Source organism: Cavia porcellus, unplaced genomic scaffold, assembly GCF_034190915.1.
Source record: "Cavia porcellus strain 051 isolate PalLab524CR breed Dunkin Hartley unplaced genomic scaffold, mCavPor4.1 scaffold_16, whole genome shotgun sequence".
Taxonomy (NCBI): Eukaryota; Metazoa; Chordata; class Mammalia; order Rodentia; family Caviidae; genus Cavia; species Cavia porcellus.
Window position 1 is genome coordinate 29,564,291 of NW_026947499.1, and position 20,483 is coordinate 29,584,773.

The window sequence follows — 20,483 nt, forward strand, 5'->3', positions numbered from 1 at the left end:
CTTCCTGACTAGTCCTGAAAATTATTTTTCTCTGACAGGAGTCAGTGACCCTGCACACTCTATGTGGGAAAAGCTCCTTAGCTCAGCTTTGCAAACCTCCTTAGACGCTACTGGGTGACATTTTCTCTTGGAGAAAAGGATTGATGTCTGAGTCCAGCTCAGAAGGCAGTTCTGGAGCCACCCAGGGGGCCCTCAACTCCTCACACTTCAATGAGGTCCCAGGTTGGAGCTAGGGCCCAGGTTCAGGGTGACAGATGGAAAAGCAGCCTGGCCAGACTATACCAGGTATTCTTTAATGACAGTTCAGGTGGGAGTTAAATGGAAAACAGTTCCGGCAAGGCCTTAAGAGGCATCAAGGGTGCTGAGCCCCAAAGAGAATGGAGGTGTCCTGTGTCAGGCCCGGCTGCTGCACAGCACCTATCATCTGTGGTTCCTGTGATGATCAACCACCTCTGGCCCAGGCCTGAGATCCCAGGGGCTGGAGTCCTCTGTACTTCAGGCTCCATGAAGCATCTGTGGCCCAGCTTAGAGTGGCTCTAAAAGAAGTCCGAGGCTTTGTGCCGGGCAGGCAGCTGTAGCAGGTTGTCCGTGATGGAAGCTGGGTCCTGTGTGAGGGGTGTGTGTGGGGTAGAGCCAGGAGCCGGTGTGCATGTAGGAGTCTGAGGCCCACCAGCTGGGGTCTTGAGGTGAGTCGAGCGTGCTGGGGATGGTGTGTAGCTGGCCCGTAAGGCACGATCAGTATACTTGCTGGCTGTCCTGCTCACGAGCCGCTGCAGGGCTGGGGACATGGCTGGACTCAGACCTTTGGGTGTGAGGCTGGTATGAAGGATGGGTAAGAAGGTTGAGGTTAGGAGAGTTGGGTGCTGCCCTCAGCCCCCCAGGTCAGATGCACAGTTACTCTGAGCTGAGGAGGACAACGCTTGGCGGTACAGCCAAGTGTGGACCTAGGGGAGAGCCCAGCCTCTGAGACTTCAAGCCCTTACCCTCTCCAAAGGGAACAATGACACTGTATCCACAGGGCTGACAGGAGCTCACAGTAGGCCTAAGGGGCCTAAAGGTACTTCTTAGGGACAGAACAAGAAGGATGTGGAGGAAAATAGGTAGAGAGGAGCCGGCAGTGTACATCATAAGCAGCCATGCTCTGGAGCAGAGCTGCAGCCCAGGTACCTACCAGAGAACCACGTGGACCCACCCTGGGCTCAGTGCCATAGGTCATGCATCCGTGTGGCTGGGAATAGGCAAAGTAGAGGCAGGACAGGGACAATGGCTCATCCCCAAACTTCTTCCCCACATATCGCCCCACCTACACCTGAGGGCCTGATGGACCTTCACCTGGCCAAGTTCTCTGTCACTCTCCGCAGGGCTTCCTGTTTCTTGGCCCGTTTCTTAGCAGCTGCCTCACTGGCCATCTTCAGGCCCAGTCGCTCTCTTCGGCCAGGCTCTAAAATCTAAAAGGAAGTTATGTGAGTGGTCTGTATTGGACCTGCAGCAAGCCAGGTGTCCCTCCCCCAAAAGAGTGGCTACCGTGGGTGCCCATCTCTTCCCCCAGGCAGACACAATCCCAGCAACCCATTGTCACCTCCCTTAAAAGCCTCACTCCAGACCTGCCCTCTTCACCTATCCTCAGTCATGGCCTGGTCATGGCCAGGACCACCAAGGTGTTTAGGAACCTCTGACAAGCTTTTGGGGAAACAGTGGGTCTTGCTCTTACTTCTCACCCTCTGCTTATTACAGTGAACATCTTTCTGCTTTTACTGGCTTTCTGTGATTCTTTAAAATCCCTCCAGATGTAAATGAGGCCTCTTTTTCTATAGAGGTGCTTATCTTGTTTTTGTTTTGTATTTTTACTTACAGGAGCTATATATACCAATTAAATTAAGCCATAACCAGGCATGGTAGCACATGCCCAGAATCCCAGTATTGAGGAGGCTGAAGCAGGAGGACTGCCATGAGTTCAAGGCCAACCTGGGTTACATGGTGAGTTCAAGACCAGCCTAAACTAAATGGTGAGATCCTGTCCCCTCTCAAATAATAATAGTAAATAAAAATAAATAAACCATCCCATATAATTGCTTTTTAGTTACTTTTGATTTTTCCTCATGACATTTTTGGCTATACAAAAATTCATCATTTTCATATATAGGAGTGCTCACTTATCCTCATATGTTTCAAGACTCCCCAGAGGGTACCTGAAATCTGAAACTGTATCAAACCCTATGTATATGATGCATTTTTTCTATTCATACCTATGCTACAGTTTAATTTACAAATTAGGGGCTGAGGAAGTAACTCAGTGATAGGGCATATGCTTAACATATATAAGACCCTGGACATGAGCCTTAGCACTACCACAAAAGAAGAAAAAATAAAACAAAACACTTCCCATAAATTAGCCACAGTAACAAACTAAAAACTAATAAAACAATTATAATAGGGGTGGGGATTTAGCTCAGCAGCATAAGTGCCTTGCTGGCAAGCGTGAGGTCATAGCATACAGGCTCCTGGCCCAATGGGACATTGCTGCTGCATATACAGCCTGAGGATAAGCTTTAATATTGGACAGCATAGGTATTTCTCGGCTATTCCTCTCTCAAGTCTGTTTTGGTTATCCTTCCAGCTCACACAAATTCTAGATCAGTGTTGTGTTGTTTTGTTTGTAACCAGGAATCAAACTCAAGACCTCACACTTGCCAGGCAGGCATGGTGCTACTGAGCTATATCCCCAGCTGCTACACAAGTTCTAGAACCAGGCACCCAAAGCCTCTGCTCACATTTTGTCTGGATGTATAGTACATCTAGAAGGGCCTTCTGGCCTGGGCCAGAGAAAGCACAGAGCCCTCAGGTGGTCATGGGGCTTCCGGTCTAACTCTGTGAGCATCTATGAGCAGCTGGGGTCTCCAGGCTGAAGAGGAGCACAGACCACTCCCTGCCTTGGCCCTACTCCTCCAGATCCCTCCCTAAGAGACTCACTCATCCATTCACTCCTGCTTTCAAAGCCCTGGCTCAGAGGTGTCAATGCTTGGCCCATCAACTGGGCCTGCTTTGAGCAGCGGCAGCTTGGTCTTGAGCCACAAGGACTCAGGACTTGGGTGTCCACACTGACTCCTACCCATGCTTCCCTCACCACAACCCACCTTGAAGGCTGGCCCTGGTGTCCTGTCCACGTAGGGGGTCTCTGACCCTTCAACTCTCAGTGGAGTGTTCTCCACCTCCCCCCAGGTCATCAGCGGGGACTCGTTCACACCTGCAAATGGAAAGTCCAGTCACCTCAGGCCTGGAGATCTGGTTAGGGCTACTACCCCAGGCATTCCCCCAACCATAGCCAGCTACCCTGAGTCCAGCCTAGCTAATGTCAAGGCTAGCAACTAGCCCTTTCTCCTTTCCTTAGGATTCAGGAACCATGTCACCTTCATTTTCTGAGCAGGTAATGCCAAGGTCATTGTGGTCCCATGGCAGGACAGCTGCACTTAGCCTGAGAATGTTGATCAGTTGAGGCCCATTCAATCACAGGGCCAGAGGCCTCCTGAAGGTCACCCCTACCCTAAAGGAGGATACACACAGGGCTCCAAAGGCTCCCAAATCTCCCAGGATTCAAAGCCAACCTATGGCCTCTATATGATCTAGTCTACATCAAGCACCCAGTGCCTGAGAGCACAGAGGCTAATGTAAGGAGGCCAGAGGGACGTCCTATATACTGAGCAACCAACCCAAGTGTCACCCACCTCCTCTGTAAGTCAGGGTCTGATGCTCAGTCTCCCCACCCTGTGGTGTCCTCTGAATTTAAAGCTGTTAGCACTTCCCACAGCACCCCTTCTGCTGACATTGAGGAAAAGACCAGAAGAGGAACCAGTACCCCAAGGCATCTCAGTATGCCTGAAGAGTCCAGCCTGCCCATGGTCCACACCAGCCTTGGCACAAAGCCCATTGCTCACCGGGGGCAGGAGAAGGGGTGGCAACAAATCCAAATCCGGCCACTCGGGGGGACTCCTGGGGAACGAGCTCCTTGCCGTCAGGGCCCACCTTGCCCTGTTTGTGCTGGAATGAGCAGAGAGGCTAGTATCAGGGGGCTCTCCCCTCAGCTGGTCAACAGCCAGGTAGACAAGAACATGCTGCAAACACTTCTTTCCTCTGGGCGAAGCTGAAGCTTCTGGGCAGGCAGCCCTTTCGAGAAGAGAGAGAAAAAGGACCTCCACCCCCACAAAGACCTTGAGGCCCATCACAGTGAGTACCCAAGCAAGGAGTACTCTCCTTCTTCCCACCCAGGGAAACCAGTGCTCATGACAGGGCCTGAGCCCTGTCTCTTTCTCCTGAGGCAGTGTAATGTTCATACTCTGCCTCCACCCTTCACCCCTATAATCACCAGTCACCAAGGGAAAGCACGTGATTTTCTTGCTCCCAGGTCAGAATCTCTCTGCTGCCTCCTTAATCCCTGTGCCACTACAGGCCAACCTCTGGGCCAGGTTCCGTTTTGGTACTTACTGGTTTCCCTGCCTGACCACCTGACTATCTACAGCCCTGCCTGGTGTGTGGACACTCCTTTCCCTGGGGTGACTGCTATCAGAGTAACTGGTTCAAACCTAGGCCTTCAAAATATATCTGACCAAGACAGTGCCTCAGTGAAAGTCTACATAAGTTTATCAAAGACTCAAGCCCTACCACACAGGGACCCCAATCCTTCTGCATACTGAGCACCATCAAGCTCAAGGACAGTCCTAACTTTAAGGGGGCAGCCACAATGGGAGAAGCCATGCCTGCCCCCAGCCACCTCTGACCCTGTGCACCTGCTGGCCCTCTAGCTTTACCTGGGCATTGAGGGCAGCTGCTTGCTGGAGCTGGGATCTGCTCAGAGCCTGGCTGAAGGGGTCCCTAAGGAAGCGAGTGTTCTTATGCACCACTTTCCGGGGTTTCTTAAACAGCTGCTCTTCATCAGGGACACCTGGCAAATGAAGCAGAGATGACAATTGTGTCAGAGTGCTGCATAGGCCCCACACCAGCCCTAGCAGGTCTGCAGCCCAAGGGACAAGACCATGCTCCACCTCTCAGTCCTAAGTTACTCCCATGTGGACAGACATGTGCAACCTAGCTCACTCCACACCAGCACAGAGGATTCCCCCAAGGCCTCTACTCTGAAGGCCAATTCAAAGAAAGCCAGACACAAGCAAGACACTGTGCCCCATCCTGCCACCCCGCCTGCCCACTCACCCTCTGGATAGTACATGAGGGAGTTCTTGGCTTTGTACTTCCAGGTCTCCACACCTGCCTGGCTGTTCTCGATGGCCTGGTGCTCTGCTGATGGGAGTTCAAGATTATCTTTCTGTCTCTACAATCACATGGGGAAAAGTGAGGGTCAGAAGGACCCCCAGGCACTATGCCTATGGGTCTGGGACTCCCCCACCCCAACAGAGGATTCCATCGTCCCCAAGCTCCAGAGGTACCTTCTCAAACTCCTCTTCAGCCTGGTAAAGCCAGGCATGGCGGGCCCGGCTTTTCTCCTTGGCCACTTCCACGATCTCTTGGAAAGAGGCATTGTCCTCGCTTGTGTAGCGGCTCAGGAAGACATCCAGGCTGGGCAGTGGCTCCTTTTCCTCCTCTTCTCCAGCGTCTCCTGCTCAGGGGTTGCAGGTGGGGGGAACATACGTATCATACATGGTGTTAACCACACTTGGCAGTCAGGAGAGATCAGTATATCCCGTCTGGGAATCAGGCCACACTATAGCAAGGTGGAATTCTCATCCGTTAGACAACTCCCCATGAGGGCAGAATCACGCCACTTTTTTTTGCCACTCTTAACTACCCAGACCACCTTGCAGCTGCCTCTGTTCATCTACCAGACAACAAGCGTAATTTGTATGTAACTGGTTAGGTGGGGTAGGGCAGATCTAGGAATTAAAATAGGAGTTTGTGGTCACTGGAGTTTGACAATCTCTTTTCTCTCAAAATTGTATTAATTCTGTAGGCCCCACTACCAAATCTCCAGATGATCCTTCCCTCCTGGGATTTTCTCACCCTCACCATCTTTTTTCCTGGTATTTGGACAAGTGAGTGGTTGTCACCTAACTATCTAGCCTGTCAGCCAGCCTCTGGCATGAATCTCCTATGACCCTGGGCTCCAGATGGGGCCTCACAGGCACTAGACCACTCCACTGGCCCCCTTGCCACCATGGAAAGCTGCATTCCTTGAGGTAGCACCCCGGGGCTGCTATAAAATTTTAGTGGGTTCAAGTTGTTTTTTTTTTTTTTTTTTTTTTTAAGATAGACTCTTGCTATATTGCCCAGATACATTTTGAATTCCTGGGCTCCAGTGATCTCTCACCTCAGCCTTCCAATTAGCTGAAACAATAGCTGGCACCACCAGATCCAACAGGGAGGGAAGCTTTTTCTTCTATTCTAATGAATAGAAGGCATCACACCATGTACTGTTTCCCAGGGGGAGCAACTGCTCTCACGGAGTAGACACTAATTAGGGTAAGAGATAGTAAGCATGTATGTAATAAGCATTCTATGTAATTTTTGGCCCTGAACTCAACATGTAGCCCAGGCTGGCCTCGAACTCAGTGATCCTGCTGCCTCAGCCTCCTGAGTGCTGGAATTAGAGTGTGTCTAGTAACAATTTTGACCACCACTTGCTACATGCCAGACTATGCACGAAGCTAGTAACTGAATAACTGGGATCAAAAAGGTGAAAACTCAAGCCTTGACTATTGATCATCTCTCAGAGAGAAGTTACTGCCTTTTGTTAGCCTCAGTTTCCTCATCTGTAAACATGACAGTGGTTCCTACCATCTAAATTACAAAAATAACTCCTACATTTACTGGCATATAAAAGAATGTATTATGGTATACTAATGCAGAAGTTCATTGCATTTCTTTCCTACATCAGGAAAGAAATCCCTCTGGATGACCCCTAGGCATGCCAGAATATAAAAAGAAAAGAATCAGTTGGACATGGTAGCGCACATCCATAATTCCAGAGTACTGGGATAGCATGTTTTAGCCCAGCCTAGACAACTTAGTGAGACCGCATCTCAAAATAAAAAATAAAAAGGTCTGGGAATGTAGTTCAGTGAAAAGGCTTTGGGTTCAATCACCATACTGAAAGAAAAAAGAAAAAGAATCTTCAAATTGCCCTGAAACTTATGTGTTACATTTAAATGAAGACCCAAGCTCCAAGGAAGATGATGACAATGGGCTGATAGCATGAACAGCTGGGCTATGAAACAGAAAATATATTTGTTTCAATGCAATGAACTTCTGCATTAGTATACTATAATACATTAGAACCTAGTTGAAGAAAAGTATCTTGTCCACCTCGGCCTACACTAATATTCTACTGCTGAAAAAAAAAATCCTGTGACCAAAAAGTTCTGTAATTTAAGATACTCTTATGCTCCACATAGCTTAGAATGCTGTTTCCTAAAAAGATTTCCTCTTAAAGTCATGGTACACCCTATACACCTATGTGTCTCATGTTCCAGTACAAACTTCAAGACAACCATTCATCGGTTCTACGTATCTGTTGCAGGTCCACATCATACCATGTGCTATTTCACAGGGGGAGCAACTGCTCTCATGGAGTGGACACTAATTAGGTTAAGAGGTAATAAATCAAAATGCCTTTTAAAATAGTATGTCCTACAATAAAAACACAAAGCTAGCAGTCTGGGCAACATAGTAAGACCCATCTCAAAAAAACACCTAGGAGTTGGACCCAGATCTTCCACATCCTAGAACAAGTCTCTCTAGCCTCACAGGTTGCTTTCAAGCAAGGATATCTTTCACAGATGAGACGTGTCCTGTAGCCCCTGGGCATGCCAGAATAAGACTCCCAGATAATTGTGACCATACAACCAACAGATGGAGCACTCACCATCCTCCAGGCCTTCTGCCCGGGGCCTGGGCTTGTTGCCTACTATTCCAGTACCTGTGTGTACCTCAGGGGTTTCAAATGTGGCTGGAGTCACATCTAGGAGAAGGAGGTTAAAAGTCTGAGTAAGCCTATGGTGACAATTGATGGGTTTTCCCCTTTGTCACCCACACAATCCTCTTACAAGGTGGTGGAGGCTCTCGGGTCATCTTGCCCAGGGCAGAGCCAAATTTGATGGCAATCTGGCGCATCCGTTCTAAGTCTCCATTCTCCTCAGCCTCTAGATACTCCTTTTGTGCCTGTAGTTTCTCTACATCAGGAAAGAAATCCCTCTGGATGACTGTCTGGAGGCCCTGTAAGGAGTGACCAGAAGAAAAATTAAGAGCTGCCATCTGGATGACCCACCTCACAATTCACTATTATACATGCTAAGGTCCTCAGAACACTTCCTTTTACTTCTGCCTGCCCCAATAATTGGGAGACCTTCTGATCAATTTCTGGTGAGACTGAACATCACATGTGGGCCAACATTACTAAATACTCCTGTCATGTCCATGAGCCCCTCCTCTCTCCCTTTACTAAGGGTCATTTTTATTCTCCTTTGGTGGCTCCACACCAGCCAAACATGGGCTGTTGCCACTTTAGTTCCATCCATGAGTTGCTGTTTCCAATCTTGCACCTCTCTGCTGAGTGACTTCAGCCAGTCACCATTTCTTTTCTTTTTTGTCTTTTTCAGACAGGGTCTCACTATGCAGTTTAAGCTGGCCTTGAGCTCATTTTGTAACCCAGGCTCGTCTCGAATTTGCAACAATCCTCCTGCCTCAGCCTCCCAAGTGCTGGGATTACAGGTGTGAGCCACCACGCCTGGCGCCAGTCACCATTTCTAACATTAGTGGTTAAAATTCCCATCCAGAACCCCGCTACAGCTTGCTTTGGAACTGCAAATGATTACATCCAGCTGTCTACTACTGCTATCAACCTGTACATACCAGAAATGTCCCATATTTAACAGATCTCAAACCAAACGGGTTTCCCCCAATCTCTGTGCCAGCTCCTCCTGCGAGCTTGCGGCAGGACCAACCCTTATTTCCAGGGGTATCTGAAGTCTATTCAAAGATGCTGCCACAACCGCTGCCTACAACCAAAATCCCCAGCCTTTATACTGATTGTTACCGCCATCTATAAAGTCCCGTTTGTCATTATTTTTCAAATGTGTCAAGTTTCTATTCCTACAGTAAAACAGAAGCATATTTAGCCAACCCTCATCACTTATCGCCCTTTTGCTACCCTGGAAACATTGTTAGTGTCTCCCCAATCAGGGACATTTCCCGCTCCACTGTTTAGTTGGCTCTCGGGACTATCCTCATCCCAAGCGCAGAAACACGGCTGTTCCCCTTCCACAAGTGGACTGGAGGGTGAAAAGACAGGACCAGAGAGAAGCGCGCAACGGGGGTGGGACACAGAAGTCTCCATTTGCACTGACGTATACCTCGATATACTCTTCTTCATCCAGGACCCGTTGCTTGCTCTTCGCAGCTCCAGCCTCCCCAGCCGTGCGCTTCCTTGGGGGCCCAGACCGAGCAGACAGCAACACAGAACCTCCCGTGGCTCTCGGAGTCTCCATCGCTATCCCAGAGTCGCTCGCGCGACACGGAAACACTAAGGCTTTGCGGGGCGGGGAACTGTACAAATTGCGCCGGCGCCTGCAATAGCCAGCCAATGGGGAAGAAGTGCTTTGGTAACAGAAGCCGGCGCTCGGTAATGACGCCAGATGAGCGCTTTATCAAGGGAATTGTAGTCTTTCACCCGCCTTGCATTGCTTACATTTGTTTGGGCTGTGGACACAAGGGGGCGCTGTGTTGGAAACTGTCGTGTTATTCACGCTAATGTTAATTTTCAGCACAGAGGAAAATCTGAAAGCCTTGAAATTTCAGTTTCTCCCAAATAATCACAGCGTGTGTTGAAATTTATTAAGAAAAACATACTCCAAAAATCTTGTTATATACATGTATCAAGCTTTATGTAAGAATAGAACTCTAAGACAATTCTTTCTTGACAGTTACCTAACAAAAGATAATGTAAAAGAGCAAGATGATGGTTCACTAAATAAATATCTAATTAGAGATTATTCAGACCCTAAATGCCAGACTGAGGTTCATTAATAGGGCCAGTTCTCACTGAATGGGACAGAACACTGCCTAAGCATTTTTCAGGAATTTCTTCCCGAAAAGAGATTGTAAACTATGTCAAATAAATCCTGCCCCAGAATGATTTAGTACAATTTAGCTTTTACATTATGTAGTTATCCCTTCATCCACTGGGATCCATCGAGAACTCCATGGTGATATTCCTGCCTTCAGAGAGCCGAGAGTCCAGTGAAGCACACAGATACAGGTTGCATCACCCTATAAAAAAATATAAAATTTCCAGGTGTGGTGGTACACATTTGTAATTTCAGCACCCAAGAGGCTGAGGCAGGAAGACTGCCTTGAATTCAAGGTCAACCTGGGCTACATGCGTGAGTTCAAGGCCAGTATACACTACATAATGAGAACCTGTCTCAAAAAAAAAAAAAAATAATAAGTGCAGCCATGATTGATTTGTACTGGAGAGTCTTGACCTAGTAGGGAAATTCAGTAGAAGTTTCTCCAGGCAGAAAGTGGTCAAAGATACAAAAGGTGAATGGACAAGCATTGCTCAAGTGGATGGGAGGCACATATGCAAAGTCCCAGTGGGGACGTGGAACAAGGGAAGTTACAAAGCAGACCTTTGGATACACAGCACAATGAGCTATGAGATAATGATAAGGAGGCAAAGTCAGGCTTCTTAGGACTTTGTGGGCCATGGAAAAGAGGAGTTTTGTCTTTATTTTTTAATTTTTTTGTTTATTTTTCATCTTTTTTGAGACAGGGTCTTGCTATGCAGTTCAGGCTGTCCTTGAACTCACTTTGTAGCCCAGGCTGGTCTCGAACTTGCAAAGATCTGCCTGCCTCTGCCTCCCAAGTGCTAGGATTACAGGTGTGCACCACCATACCTGGATTTGTCTTTATTTTGAATTAAAGGGGAGCCAGAAGAGGTGCAGTGAGACAAGATGGAGACAGCTAAAATGGTCAAGGTGAGAGTTGACTGTGATTTCTATTAAACAGGTGCATCTGAAGTTAGAAAAAAGGTAGATTCTGAGATTTATCAATAATGTGTGAATTGCTGCTGTTGGACTGGGTATGATGTGAAAGATAGGGAGCAGTTAGGTGATTACTAGCTTTGCTCATTCACCTGATTTGCATGGGGGAAAAGCTCACTGTGGACAAGGTAAACCTGAGAATCCTGCAGGCTTCCAGGTTGAGTCCTAAGGGAGACAGTTTTATATAAATATCTAGTTCAGGGAGAAGTCTTGGCTGGAGATATAAATATGGAAGAGAGGCAAGAATGGGAGACAGACAGTGGAAAAGATACACCAATGAAAACTGAGATGGAGGAACCCTGGAGATTGAGTCTCAGACATGTGTGTTAATGGTCAGCTGGGATCAGGGAAAGGAAATCAGGCAGCTTGCCAAGGAGTAGCTAAAGGAATGAGACAGATCAAGACAGCAGTGATTCCTGGAAGCTGGAGCTCAAGTGAGCTCTCACCATGGTTTTCCTAAAACAATAACAAATTCCATTCAGCCTGATAGGGTAAGGGGCCTAGAACCCAACAAAATGTGTCCCAGCCTGCAGGGAAGCTGACCAGGACAGAGTCAAGTCCACAGGTAGACACTGCAATCTTCAAGGTAAAGGCCATGAGTCAGGGAAACATTTTACAACAGCCAGAAGTGTGTGTCCTAGAAAGTAGAAGTGAGCATTTATGCAGTGTTAGGGTAGCTCTAGCTGGGGGACACTGTGTCTGCATGGTGTTACCCAAACCTGCCAACCTTAGACAGCCCCTGGTGTACTGGTTTCTGCAGTCTGGCTACTATGGATGGGCTGTTGCACATACCACCCCCTTACATCCAACAGGAACTTGAGAAAACAAAACAAGATGCTCCAGCTAGATGAGTAGGATATTGGAAGTGTTGGACCTATTGCATGGGTCCCCTTGGGAAATGGAAGCTTTGTTTTTCATGTTGTCCTTCACTCTGGGGCCAAGGTGGTAGAGAGGAGGGCAGGCATTTTCCAAGGTAGCAGGTGTGTGGTCTTCCCAACTCAAGTGTGCTCTGGGCTATACTTCCAAAGACTCCCTAGACCCCCTCCCTAGAAGGGAGGGAGGAGGGGCAGCTTCCCTCTGGGTGTGGAAATGGAGCTGGGGCAGACTTGGGACTCTGTACTGCTTCTGTATTTTTAGTTCTTGGTTCTTTCTTGGCATTAGCACAAAGTGCAAAGATTAAAGACCAGGTGAAAGGGCTTGTGGAAGTTACCTCATCCAACCTGCTATTTCTGCAGGCTCAGATACCATCAGCACAGGTCCTTGGACGCGGCAGCAAGTCCACTGCCTGGTCCTGGGGGGATGGGAGACAGGTCAAAGGGCCTGTGTCCATATGAGGAGGGAAGGCAGTCAGCACACTCTCAGGTGAAGAGGGTGACACCACTGGGAAGGATTCTGGGCTCCTGTGCTTTTCAGTGGTGGTCCCTGTCCTGGATGGAGTTATGGCCTCTCTGGGTGGTCAGAGGGGATTAAGGATGCTGACCTAGTTTCTGTCCTACTCCACCTTCAAGGAAATCACAGTGGTTACTGCCTGACTGGTCCCGGAAGGACAGGGTACAAAGGTGTGTAAAATGTGTAGTGTGTCCTGCTTTTCTAGACTAGTGGTGCCAACACACACACACACACACACACACACACACACACACACACACAGCACCAGCTCTAGGTGGTAGGAAGCTGAGAATGATGGGAAAGGCTGCAGCTCCCTCTTAGCTTCGGTTCAGCCGGTAGGTCTGTCCTCTCTGTGCAGGCCTCAGAGGTCAATGCCAAGGTTGGGGGTAGCTAGCAGCTCCTTCAACAGCGCTCCTTGGGAGGTTTCTTGGCCCCTGGTAGGAGCCTTGCAGAGGCTGAGGCCCGCTTCTGATGTCTCCACTTAGCCCTTCGATTCTTGAACCACACCTAGGCGGGGGAGGGTGGGGGAGAAAAGAAGAAAAAAGAGGAGTAGGGGGAAGAGAAAAGGGAAGAGAAGAAAGAGGGAAGACCAGCGGGGAGATGGAGGAAGGGAGAGACTCCTCAGGCCTCCAGGACCTCTGACCAACCCATCCAGTTTCTGAAGGGCCCTCAGGTGGCCTGGTAGGGGTTTCTAAACTTGGCCTTCTTGCCCTCATCTGCTTCAGACCGACAGGGTGGCCCAGCGGGTGGGGGAAGCCCCTTCCCACCCGGTCCAGCCTCCACCCAGCAGCGACCACGACACTCCGTCTGCAGAAGTTCCAACCATCTCCGAACTTTCCCAAACCTGGAACAAATGCCTGCTTTATCACCAGGAAAAGGGGCAGGGTTAAAATAAAGGCAAAGAAAACTAGCCTTCCTCTCTTCCAGTTCCAGTGACACTTTTCCCACACGCATCTCTTCCCGCTCAGTCCCAGCTCGGGACTGACCCTGCGTGCCATTGCCTTGAGCAGGAAGCCTCCCTCCACGCTGCCGGGTCCCACTGTCCCAGGGCGGTGCTCAGAACCGATTGGTCTTTGACAACGAAGGAAGCCGCGCGAGGCGCCAACCTTGTGTGCGGCCCCGGTTCCCGGGCGCCGGGCCAGGTACCCACCTCCACGCGCTCCTCGCGCAGGCGGATGCTGCCGGCCAGGCGCTCGCGCGTGCCCACGTCGGGGTACTGGTTCTGCACGAAGAGCGCCTCCAGCGCCTGCAGCTGCTCCTCGCTGAAGATGGTGCGGTGGCGCCGCGTGCGGCGCTGCGCGCCCTGGCCGCCCGCGCAGGGGAGCGCTCCGGAGCCTCCGGTCTGTGCGGCCAAGGGCGAGGGCGCCGCGGGCCCCAGCCTCAGCGGCCACGGCAGCCGCGCGCCTGAGGGCGAGGGCACAGTAAGGCGCAGGCGGGGCCGAGCCCCGCACCGACACCTCACCCGGGCTGAGGCGTCCCCCAGGCCCGGCCCCCGCTCCGTGCCCACTCACCCAGCCCAGGGACCGTCTCCGGGGACCTGCGGGCCGTCGCAGGTGAGCCGAAGCAGCAACAGCAGGTGCAGGGCACAGCCTCTGGCACCCCGGGCTCCACAGACTCGGCGGGGCTCTGGCGACCGGCGGGCTGCAGAGGCCGGGGAGCTCGGCTCGGGGGGCTCCTCTCGGGCAGGCTGGAGAGGATGTGCTCGATGGAGAAGGGGCAGGCCCGCCCCGGGCCCCTGCGGCTGGCCGCGCCCTTCGCCGCAGCCATGCCGGGCCTGGTCGGTGACAGCCGCGGCAGGCATATATACGTCGGGGCGGGGGGGGGGGGGGAGCGCGGTAATCCCTGGGCCGGGCGCCGAGTCCACGCGGGCTAATCCCGTCGCGCCGGCCTGAGCGCGCTAATCCCCGACTTCGGCGGCGGCACGGGAAACTTGCTCCGCGGGGGTGGGGGGGAGGCGGAAAGGGGGAGCCCTGCGCCCCCTTGGGGTCCTTCGTCCACTCGGGGTCTACTCGCGCGCGAGCAGAGCGACCCCCCAGGGAAGGCGTGGAAGGTCGCCTTCCCTTCCTGTAGGGCAGCTGTGCCATGACATCTGCCCCGACAGTTCCTAAAGCGGGCGGCGGCCCTTGCCCCGCCCCTGCTTCTACTGTGCTCCTCCAGGCCTGGGCTGGTGTCTTGGCTTTTTTGAGCCCTTTTGAAGGGGAGTGCGCACTTCTGGAGAAATCCACGCAAACCGTGCAGGCTCCTGACTCCCCAATTCCTGGTCTCAAACCTTGGACTGGGTCTCAGTACCCTGGGTCCCACCTGTGGTCCCACCGCTCTTGGCCCCAAATCTCTCACCCACTTTGGAGCCAGAGTCTCCGTTTCATGGACGGAATTCCCATTTAGAAGGAGAGAGATCCCGGCTGTCCTTTACTCCCAATTTTCTGCCTTCTCTCTTGGATCAGAGAAAGCTTGCTGACCCCACCTGAGGTCTGACCTCCTGCTTTCCCCGAGGGACATCCATCTATCACAAGAATCACAAGGGAATCTACTCTGCACCCTAATCAGAGCTCCACTAGGATGTGCACAGCAGAGTTAGTGGACATGAAGGAGTTCTGGAATCCTCCATCCAGCCCTGATTGTTCCTTCATCCCTCTCCATTTTTGCCCTTGATAACCTCTTCTAGTTTGTGGTCTAATTTTTTTTGAGGATGGGTTTCACTATGTGGTTCAGGCTGACCCTGAACTCACTTTGTAGCCCAGGATGGCCTCAAACTCATGGCGATCCTCCTGCCTCAGCCTTATGAATGCTGGGATTTCAGGCGCAGCGCACCACCATGCCTGCCTTGTGAGCCCAACTTCAACCTGTTCCAAGTTAGTATTTCTTAAAGCCTGCACCATGTCTCCATTTCTAGCCCCTGAAACATTTCCTTGTCACCATGCTAGGCATGACCTTAAGATCTCCTCAAAAATCTGTTTTTTGAAAAAAAAAATCTGTTTTTTGACTGGTATTGTCTTCATAAATGGACCACTTATCTACCTGTCTACCTCCAAAACACACATTCTCTCCACCTGTGCCCTCTGCATGTCCCCCTTGAAAAATGGATTTAACTGCTTTAAGTGACACATCTGTAGTCCCAGCTCCTTGGGAGACTGAGGTAGGAAGATCATGAGTTTGCAGCCAGCCTGGACAACACAGTGAGAAAATAAAAGATAAAACAGGCCTGGGGATATAATTTAGCACTCTCCAGAACCCAAAACAAAAATAATCACCTGGACTTATGTGGGTGTGGTGGTGCCTATCTGCAGTTCCAGACATCTGGGACAAGACAAAAAGGCCGCTAAGCCTAGAGTTCAAGACCAGTCTGGGCAATACAAGATCTCACTGCAAAAACAAAACCAATGACAGAAAAAAAAAAAAAAAAAGGCCACACTAGCTTCTAGTCAATAGGATGCATCAGAAATGACATTGTGTGGTTTCTGAAGCCAAGGTGACTCTCTCTTCCCTCTCTTCTTCCCCCTTTTCTCCCCCCTCTCCCTCCTATTTTGGGAAATTGCTTTTCACAGTCAGGTATCACACTGTCAGGAAGCACAAGAGAGGACATAAATCCTTACTGAGGACCTACAGGTGAGTAAGAAAAACTTTGAGATGGCTCCAGCCCCAGTCATGGTCTGACTGCCGCCACATGCCATGCCAAAGTGGGTCACCCAGCTGAGCCCAGTCAAGAATTACTTGATACAGGGGCTGGGGAGTTAGCTCAGTGGCATAAGCGCCTGCCTTGCAAGCAGGCAGTTGTGAGTTCGATCCCTGGTACCGATAAAAAGGAAAAAGACAAAAAAAAAAAAAAAAAAGAATTACTTAATAGAAACACTGGATGATTGCGGATGTTTCCACAGCACTTATTTCGAGTTGGCTCATGATGTGCCTATGGAGAGCCCAATAGGGGATGGTTCTATAAATGGAGATGGCCAATGTAAATCTGAATCAGGTGGTACTGGCTTCAGCGCTAGACAGTGGGTGGGCAGTGGATGAATCTTTGTCAAGGCTGAGAGTGGAAACTAAAGGAAAATGTTGGAAGGTGAAGGAAAGGAAACAGCTGATGTGTTTTTGACAAGAAATTTAGCAATATTGTCACCTGTAATAGGAGAGAATGGGGGAAATGATGAGTAAGATGATCTAGTTAAGGAGATTCCCAAGGAGGTGGTAGAAAGTACTGCCTGGCTTTTTTCTAGCTACTACAATAAAAGAAGAAAACAGGCAAGTGATGCACACCTGACATCCCATAAGTATGGGAGGCTGAGGCAAGACAGAAACTTCAAGGTCGTGTGGACAACTTAGCAATTTTGTGAGGCTCTGTCTCAAAGTTAAAAAAGAAAAAAACTTTCCAAAAGGGCTCAAGTGTAGCTCACTGCAGAGACCCTATGTTTAAACCCCCCACAATGCAATTTAGATAAATTTTTTCTTGTCATTTTTTTGAGACAGGATCTCACAATGTAGTATTGGCTGGCCTTGAACTCACACAATGCTCCTGCCTCAGCCTCTCGAGTGCTGGAATTATAGGCATGTACCACTCCACCTGGCAAGTAAATACTTATAAAGTAAATAAAAAGGAAAAGCAAACTATGCTAGAGAATTAACTGTTAAATATAAATATAAAGAATCCAGCTTATAAAGTTAAACATACACTTACCATAGAAATCAGCAACTCCATCCCTGGGTATTTATCTTAGAGAAATGAAAGACTCTGCTCATATGAAATATTGTATACCAATGGTTAGTGCAACTGTATTTATCATAACGAGATCTTGAAAATCACCCCAATGTCTAGTGCCTGTAGAATGAATAAACACACTTTTCTATGTTTATGCTATGGAATACTATTCTTCAATAAATAGGAAGAAAATATAGGGGAACCTAAAGCAACAGGAATATATGGAATAACATGGATGAATCTCTATGCTGTGTGAAAGACTTCAATCATAGGCTGGGTGTGGCAGCACATGCCTGTAAATCTCAGTAACTGGGAGGCTAAAGCAGGAGGATCACCAGAAGTTTGAGGCTAGCTTGAGCTACATACTGAGTTTAAGACCAGCCTGGACCACATAGCAAGACCCTGTCTCATTTTATTTTTATTTTTATTTTTTTTTGTCTTTCTCCTTTTTATCAGTACTGGGGATCGAACTCACGACTGCCTGCTTGCAAGGCAGGCGCTTATGCCGCTGAGCTAAATCCTCAGCCCCAAGACCCTGTCTCAAAGAGCAAAAACAACAAAAACAAACAAACAAGCCAAAAAAAAAAAAAAAAGTCCAGGCATGGTGGCACATGCCTATAGTTTCAACAGTCTACTTGGAAGGCTGAGGCAAGAGGATCACTACAAGTTAGAGGCCAGCCTGGGCTACATAGTGAGTTCAAGGCCAACCTGAACTGCATAGTGACATCCTGGCTCAAGAAAAAAGAATTCAATCACAAAAGATTACACATGCTATGTGTGTATTTATTTACTTTTACATGCTATGTATTTATATGACACTTTTACAGAGACAGTACTGCAAAAAGAAAAAAGGAAAGAAAGGGATGGAGGGTGGGAAAAGAAAGAAAGGCTAAAATGGACTTAATATATTAAGTCTGGTGGAGGGAGGGAGGAGTAGAGGAATAAATGTATAAATGGAAGAGAAAAACTAGCAAAATGGTTAAATATAGCTTCATTGGGGCTGGAGATATATCTCAGTGGCATGAACACCTGCCTGCCAAGCATAATGTCTGTTCAATTCCTGGAACCAAAAATAAATAAATTCAGCTAAATCAGTGCACACAGAAAGTGTGAGTGGATCAATCTGGGTGTGATGGCACATACTGTTAACCAGCTTCTAAGGAGGCTAAGGCAGGAGGATCTTGTTTTGAGACCACACTTGGCAATTTAGTGGGACCTTGTTTCAAGATAAAATAAAGTATGATAAGATAGTAAAATAAAGGACTGGGGATATTTTTCAGAGGTAGAGCACTTGCCTTACATGCACAAAGATCCCAGTACTGGAAAAACATTAGATTAAACATACTGCCATAGTTAGAATGTTTTGAATTACCTAAAAAATTCAAGTGTTTCAATACAGTGATAAAAAGCTATGTTCGGCTGGGGATTTAGCTCAGCGGCATAAGCACCTGCCTTGCAAGCAGGCGGTCGTGAGTTCAATCCCTGGTACCGATAAAAATGAAAAAGACAAAAAAAAAAAAAGACTATGCTCAAAGGCACACACTTAGACATCCCCACCCAAACTGTCAGGGTCCCACTCCATCATCAGGGAGCTGACTTTTTCTTTGCCCCACCCCAAAGATGGGGATTAATCACAGGACATTGGGCATGCTAGGCAAGAGCTATACCACTAGCTATATCCTCAGTCCTCTAGAACTTTTTATTTTGAGATAGTGTCTCATTAAATTGCGTAGGCTGGCCTTGAATTTGTGGTCCTTTTGCCTCACTCTCAGAATGTTGGGATTATAGATCTGTGCCACCACGCCTGGCCTCTAATTTTCTTTTTTTTTGGTATCAGGTATCAAACTCATGACCATGTGCTTACAAGGCAAATGCTTATGTCACTGAGCTAAATCCCCAGTCCTAGCCTCTAATTTTTTAAAAATAAAGTTTTATCTTTATGTATATTTAAATGACACAATAATTGTACATATTTGTGGAGTATACTGTGGCACTGTTAATGTATAACGCACAATGGTCAGATCAGGGTCACTGGCATATTGGGGCCCTGACTTTGATGCAAGAGCCTGTGTCCGTTGAGATCCTGCCTGGTGGGGCTTGTCTATGTGCTGCTAAGTGCAGTAACTCTTCTTCCTTGCTGTCTTCTCTTCACCTGCAGTCTCTGAACATGGGCCAAGTGGGCTTTGATGTTCACCTTCTGGTTTGTGTATATATATATATATATATATATATATATTTTTTTTTTTTATCGGTACCGGGGGTTGAACTCACCACTGCTTGCTTGCAAGGCAGGTGCTTATGCCACTGAGCTAAATCCCCCACCCTTATATTGCTGATTATTATGTCAGAACCTGACTTGTCTCTTCCTCAGTCAGTCCAGCCACTCAATCCCATAGCTCTTTTGCTCCTTGTATCCTCCTGCCTCTGAAGTGCACCACTGACCATTCTTCCAGTCACCTCCTGTGTAAATTCTCCCAAACAACATTCTTCATTGTCACCCATGCTGGGGTTATGCTGGAGTTTTGCTAGTCCTCCACCCACCACCAGTGAAGGCCCCCTGACTGCCACCTTATTGGCTTGTGGTTCAACTTCCTGATATCATCCTTACGGCCAGCTTCCCAAGATGACCCACTCCTGGAACCAACTGCTAGGCTCAAAGTTCCAGAAGCATAGCCTATTATGAGGGCTGTTGTTCAAATGACTTGTTTGGCAGGAGGTGCTCTTAGGAGATGAGTGAAGAAACTGGTGTCAGTTTCCTGGATCTGCCTTAAACAAGTACCAAGTACCAAAATTAGGGGTCAACAGGGCTATATTCTCCCTGAAGTCTCTAAGGGCAGAATTTCTTCCTTTCCTTCTCTTTTCTCTTTCTTTTCGTTCTCTTTCTTTCCACAGTAGTGGAAATTGAACCCATTGCCTTCATACTGCACTACATCTCCAGCCCCTTTTTATTTATTTTTTTAAATTTTGAGACAGTTTTGCTAAGTCACTAAATACGCCAGGCTGAGCTTGAACTTGCAATCTTCTTGCCTTAGCCTCCAAGAGTGTTGGGAATCACCATGCCTGGCTCCATGCCTTTCTCTTAGCTGCTGGTTTTCCCAGCAGTTCTTGGTGTTCTTGGCTTACGGATGCCTCACTCCAGTCTCAGCTTCTTGTGTGGCAGTCTTCCCAAATGTGTGTCCTCACGCAGCATTCTCTTTGTTTCTGTATCCATTTATAAGGACCCACCCTACTCCACTGACTCCAGATACTCATCTTTATTTACATCTGCAAAGACCTTATTTCCAAATAAGTTTACATTCACAGATTCCAGGGGTTCCAGGTTGGCCTGAGATTCTCCTACATTTAGTGCTGAAATCTTG

At 48.6% G+C, this 20,483-nt stretch overlaps 2 protein-coding genes and 1 long non-coding RNA gene across 5 annotated transcripts in view; 1 reads left to right on the forward strand and 2 right to left on the reverse strand.

Annotated features, from left to right (window-relative positions):
- Positions 1-272: 272 nt before the first annotated feature.
- On the reverse strand, positions 273-9,536 carry Ess2 (ess-2 splicing factor homolog). The gene is made up of 10 exons (XM_003478372.5): positions 9,354-9,536; positions 8,049-8,217; positions 7,868-7,963; positions 5,436-5,605; positions 5,203-5,320; positions 4,803-4,936; positions 3,933-4,035; positions 3,135-3,244; positions 1,333-1,448; positions 273-816 (listed from the first exon to the last, which is right to left on the reverse strand). The coding sequence occupies exons 1-10, from the start codon at positions 9,486-9,488 to the stop codon at positions 537-539; spliced, it is 1,431 nt and encodes a 476-aa protein (XP_003478420.1). The 5' UTR covers positions 9,489-9,536; the 3' UTR covers positions 273-536.
- Positions 9,537-9,857: 321 nt separating this feature from the next.
- Gsc2 (goosecoid homeobox 2) lies at positions 9,858-14,266 on the reverse strand. 3 transcript variants are annotated; one of them, XR_010039752.1, is made up of 4 exons: positions 13,946-14,266; positions 13,585-13,838; positions 12,700-12,941; positions 9,858-10,269 (listed from the first exon to the last, which is right to left on the reverse strand). XR_010039752.1 is itself a non-coding variant. In XM_063226101.1 (3 exons), exons 1-3 carry the CDS (start codon positions 14,199-14,201, stop codon positions 10,159-10,161), a joined length of 621 nt encoding a protein of 206 aa, XP_063082171.1. In that variant the 5' UTR covers positions 14,202-14,266; the 3' UTR covers positions 9,858-10,158. The 3 variants fall into 3 exon arrangements, 2 of the variants coding, with proteins under 2 accessions (XP_063082171.1, XP_012997005.2); XM_063226101.1 differs by lacking the exon at positions 12,700-12,941; XM_013141551.2 differs by having other exon boundaries at positions 9,858-12,941.
- The window catches only part of LOC134470693 (uncharacterized), an 85,123-nt gene continuing 78,472 nt past the window's right edge, over positions 13,833-20,483 (forward strand). Inside the window, exon 1 of the long non-coding RNA XR_010039755.1 lies at positions 13,833-13,987. This is a non-coding gene — a long non-coding RNA (uncharacterized LOC134470693). The remainder of the gene's footprint in view (positions 13,988-20,483) is intronic.

What these genes read in the sequence shown, in the direction of transcription:
- Ess2 (XM_003478372.5), bottom strand. Translation starts at nt 9,488, where the DNA reads ATGGAGACTCCGAGAGCCACGGGAGGTTCTGTGTTGCTGTCTGCTCGG. An exon ending in GGCAGAAGGCCTGGAGGATG is followed by an intron (nt 5,606 to 7,867) that starts GTGAGTGCTCCA and finishes ACCCCTGAGCAG; the next exon opens with GAGACGCTGGAGAAGAGGAG. An exon ending in CAGCTGCCCTCAATGCCCAG is followed by an intron (nt 4,036 to 4,802) that starts GTAAAGCTAGAG and finishes TGCTCATTCCAG; the next exon opens with CACAAACAGGGCAAGGTGGG.
- Gsc2 (XM_063226101.1), bottom strand. Translation starts at nt 14,201, where the DNA reads ATGGCTGCGGCGAAGGGCGCGGCCAGCCGCAGGGGCCCGGGGCGGGCC. An exon ending in GGAGACGGTCCCTGGGCTGG is followed by an intron (nt 13,839 to 13,945) that starts GTGAGTGGGCAC and finishes CCTCGCCCTCAG; the next exon opens with GCGCGCGGCTGCCGTGGCCG. An exon ending in TGCGCGAGGAGCGCGTGGAG is followed by an intron (nt 10,270 to 13,584) that starts GTGGGTACCTGG and finishes ATTTTTTTATAG; the next exon opens with GGTGATGCAACCTGTATCTG.